This window comes from Mercurialis annua, linkage group LG8 (assembly GCF_937616625.2).
Source record: "Mercurialis annua linkage group LG8, ddMerAnnu1.2, whole genome shotgun sequence".
Taxonomy (NCBI): domain Eukaryota; kingdom Viridiplantae; phylum Streptophyta; class Magnoliopsida; order Malpighiales; family Euphorbiaceae; genus Mercurialis; species Mercurialis annua.
In genome coordinates, this window is record NC_065577.1 from 36984913 (window position 1) to 36989424 (window position 4512).

At 35.5% G+C, this 4512-nt stretch overlaps 1 protein-coding gene across 1 annotated transcript; it reads left to right on the top strand.

Annotated features, from left to right (window-relative positions):
- Nucleotides 1-218: 218 nt before the first annotated feature.
- On the top strand, nt 219-2769 carry LOC126659674 (subtilisin-like protease SBT1.4). Its single transcript, XM_050352999.2, has one exon. It carries the CDS (start codon nt 267-269, stop codon nt 2565-2567), a length of 2301 nt encoding a protein of 766 aa, XP_050208956.1. The 5' UTR covers nt 219-266; the 3' UTR covers nt 2568-2769.
- The last annotated feature ends 1743 nt before the right edge of the window (nt 2770-4512 follow it).

Genomic DNA, 4512 nt, shown 5'->3' on the forward strand with positions numbered 1-4512 from the left:
TGCGTTGTGATTCACATGATAACGTGTACAGTTGTGGAGTAGATAATATTAATATAGATTTAGATTAGTATAAGTGAATAAAATACTGAAAAATGGACAGCACGTTAATTATTTTTTATAAATTCAACCTTAAATATAAGAACGCAAAAGTTGACCTGACGTGGACCAATAGGAAGCTGTCTCATCCCTACTATAAATAACGGTTACTTTACACTCCAAGCTCCAAAAGAAATTCTCCATTTTCTGAGGAGCCAAACAGAAAAACAATGGCCTCTTCCTCTATCTATTTCCTTCTCATATTTTTTTCTTTTGCCTCTGTCTGCTTGTCCTCACCATTGTCAAACCAACCCAAAACCTTCATAATCCACACTTCAAATTCACATAAACCGATCCTTTATAACACTCATCATGACTGGTATCACTCCATCATCAATTCTCTACATTCTGATCACCACCAAGCCAAGATCCTCTACACCTATAACCGCGCCGCCAACGGCTTCTCGGCCCACCTGACTCTGTCGCAGGCATCAATACTACGCGATATTCCCGGCATTATCTCTGTCGTACCGGACCAAATTCGCCAGCACCACACTTCACGCACTCCTCATTTCTTAGGTCTTTCATCTGATTCTGGTCTCTGGCCTAATGGGGATTATGGTGAGGACATCATCATCGCGGTTCTTGATACTGGTGCTTGGCCAGGGCATCCTAGTTTCTCGGATGACCATTTGACTCCTGTTCCTGGTGAATGGCAAGGTGTTTGTGAAACATCAGCGGATTTTCCAGTTGGTTCTTGTAATAAGAAACTTATTGGCGCTAGAGCTTATTATAAAGGGATTCTTGCATATCAAGGCGAAAATGTCGATGAACCGACTGATTCCTATACTCCAAGAGATACTGAGGGTCATGGAACACACACTGCATCAACTGCTGCAGGTTCATCAGTCTATAACGCGAGCCTTTTCCGATATGCAAAAGGCGAAGCTCGAGGTATGGCATCCAAGGCGAGAATCGCAGCTTATAAGATTTGTTGGAGTGTGGGTTGTTCTGACGCCGACATTCTTGCTGCTATGGAGCAAGCAATTATAGACGGTGTTCATGTCATTTCTCTATCAGTTGGTGCTAATGTTGCTCCTCACTATGATCAAGATTCACTTGCCGTCGGTGCTTTCAAAGCTACACAGCATGGAATTATCGTCTCTTGCTCAGCTGGTAACTCTGGTCCAGGTCCCTCCACAGTAGTAAACATCGCGCCTTGGATTCTAACCGTTGGTGCTTCCACCATTGACAGAGAGTTCCAAGCTAATGTTATCCTCGGCGATGGGACCGTCTTACGTGGAGGATCTCTCTACGGTAAGCGACGTCCTGTGCTTAAGCGTCCATTACTATATAGTGGTAGCCTCGGAAATAGGTTTTGTTTACCGGATGGTTTCAATTCGTCGGTTCGAGGAAGTATTGTGGTGTGTGTTCATGGAAGAATTGGGAGAGCCGCGAAAGGAAATGCGGTGAAACTTGCAGGTGGCCGCGGAATGATATATGTGAATATTGGTGACGAACTTACTGCTGATGCTCATGTTTTACCGGCCGCTACGATTGGTGTAGCTTCTAGAGACATATTGCATGATTATTTAATAGCGGACCCTTCTCCTACTGCAACAATTGTTTTTCGTGGAACAGTAATTGGTGATTCACCTTCATCTCCTGGAGTTGCATCCTTTTCGAGCCGCGGTCCGAATCGTATAACACCTGAGATTTTGAAGCCTGATGTTATTGCTCCCGGGGTGAACATCCTTGCCGGATGGACAGGAGATGCTGCACCATCAGGTTTAGACAGTGATCGTAGGAGAGTTAAATTTAACATAATTTCAGGCACATCAATGTCATGTCCACATGTTAGTGGAATTGCAGCTTTGCTTAGAAAAGCATATCCAAGTTGGTCTCCTGCTGCTATAAAATCAGCTCTAATGACTACTTCTTATAACTTGGATAACTCTGGAACAGACATTATTGACCTTGCTAGTGGTCGAAAGTCAACACCTTTTGTTCATGGTGCTGGCCATGTTGATCCCAACAGTGCTCTTAATCCTGGACTCGTTTACGACATGGAAACTAGCGATTACATCTCGTTTCTTTGCTCGATCGGGTATGATGCACAGCAAATTGCAGTTTTTGTTGACGAGGCTACAAGTTGCGACAACATGATATTGCCTAGTCCGGGCAGTATTAACTATCCATCGTTTTCGGTTGTTTTCAAATCCACAACTGATGTGGTTACGTACAAACGTGTGGTTAAGAATGTTGGTAGCTCTGTTGATGCGGTTTATGATGTTAAGGTCAATGCTCCTGAAAATGTAGACATTACAGTCTCGCCGAGTACACTTGTGTTCAGCGCAGAAAATCAAAGTTTGTCGTACGAGGTTATGTTCGCGAGTTCTGTTAGCTCGGGGGGACCAATCGCTCAAAGTTTTGGGTCAATTCAATGGAGTGATGCGACTGATCACACGGTTAGGAGTCCCATTGCTGTGCAATGGCTACAAGGTCAAGGAGAGGCTAGGGCTTCCATTTGATTCCCAGATTTGGAATTTGTTTAATTATTGCAAACACATAAAAGCAAATTTTAATTGCTTGCAAATTTCCTTGTTGTATGTATGAATAAGTGTTTGATCATGCTTTAGCATTTCACCTGACTAAGGCTTGCATTCTTACAGCCTGGAACAAAAATGTTTTTACTGTTTGATCAATTTAATTTTGTGCTTTTTTTTGGATAAATGATTATTGGATTAGCTCGTCCACAAAGTATTGAAAGGCAAAAGTCTTAAAAAAGACAAAACTACAGCGATGTATAAAAGAAACTCAGGTTTCTAAAAACATATATTAGCCGAATAATCAACAAATCTATACTATAATGATGAGCTCAAATCATCTAATTCAGCCATGTGTACTTCTATATTTCAGCCATGTGGACTCACCACTTAAATTTCAGTTTTCTTACACACATAATTAAGCTTTTAAGAGTATGGATTTTAAGAGGTCTTCGCATGGATTTTAATTGTACCTTTGATTTTGTGAGTTGAAAACAGTAAAGCAACAAATCTCAATAGAGATCCATTTCTTGCAAAAAAATTAAATTTATCTTATGATAGATATTCGTACGATAGAGATTCAATCTATATAATCAAAATATAGTGTCGTATCTCATCTTATTAATTTGTTTTTTTTTTTTGCTTGCAATAGTCTAAAATAGTATGAGTGATCGTGTATAGGTATTTATTAAATCGTATTTAAAGGTATGCGTGCTATATATTTATTTGAGAGAAAGTTTTTATTAATGTTGTGTTAATTATATAATTTATGTTTTTCACTCTCTACTCTTCCAATGTTTGTGCAATATCAATAAATCACGAGCGATAAATTCTTTTTGGATTTTCTACTATTTTTCAATTTCTTATCTTGAGTTTATTTATATGCGGACACTGTGTATTTTTGTCCCATGAGATAAGAAAATTCTCCAAGTATTACATAATTAAAGGCTTACAAGCAAATTAAAAATGTTGAGGTAGTGTAAATCTTGAACTACATGTGAACATTATTGATATGTTTTTTTAACTTCATTTGATGAATCACAGCAAGGTCCACATAAGCCAAAAGGACTACTTGAAGCTGTCGTTACAAAATTATAGGTATCATTTTGATTTTTGATTAAATTTTTCGAAGACAAATAACCTGGTTGATGTTGAATGTGATATCATTTCATAACTTTTCTAATTGGATGTTTTTAATTTTTTTTGTGTTTAGACTTTTTTAAATCAATTATTTTAAAATTAATTTAAATACATTACATTAATAAATTTCTTAATTTGAACATTCCATATACTTAAAATAATATTACATAAATTAATTTTTTAATTAGGAAAGTTTATTTTTTTTATTAATAGTTAAATATTATGAAATATGATTTTTTTGAAATATAATTCAATTAATTATAATTTATATTATAGAATCATAAAAAGGATTTGGTTATGAAATTTGAAGAGTTTTTATTGATGTTTATAAATTTTGAAATCCATTTATTTTTTTGACATTTTGAAGTTATAAAATTTGAAGAGATTAAATATATTATTCATAATTATAAAATATATATTTTTAAATTAATTACTTACACTTTAAACTAATAGATTTTAGAAGCTAAATGGTCAAGAAATTTTACGAGTTTTAATATTCTAAAAATGTTAAGCATTTAATATGTTGAGTTTTTTTAAATTTAATAAATAAATTTAATTATATTAATAAATTATATAGTTTTGATTGATATTAATAAAACTATTAAATTTAAAAAATCATTATACAAATATAAAATTGTTTAATTTTATCCGCACAACGCGCGGGCATCGACCTCGTAATAGAATAATCCAAAGGTGTTTATTGTTTCCTGACAAAAAAACCCTTTTATTTTTGATTTTACACAACTCCTAAATGCCAAAAATCAAATATTCTGTCAAAGAGAGTCAGCGC

Excerpts from the sequence above, each read along its gene's own strand:
- LOC126659674 (XM_050352999.2), top strand. The coding sequence starts at position 267 with ATGGCCTCTTCCTCTATCTATTTCCTTCTCATATTTTTTTCTTTTGCC.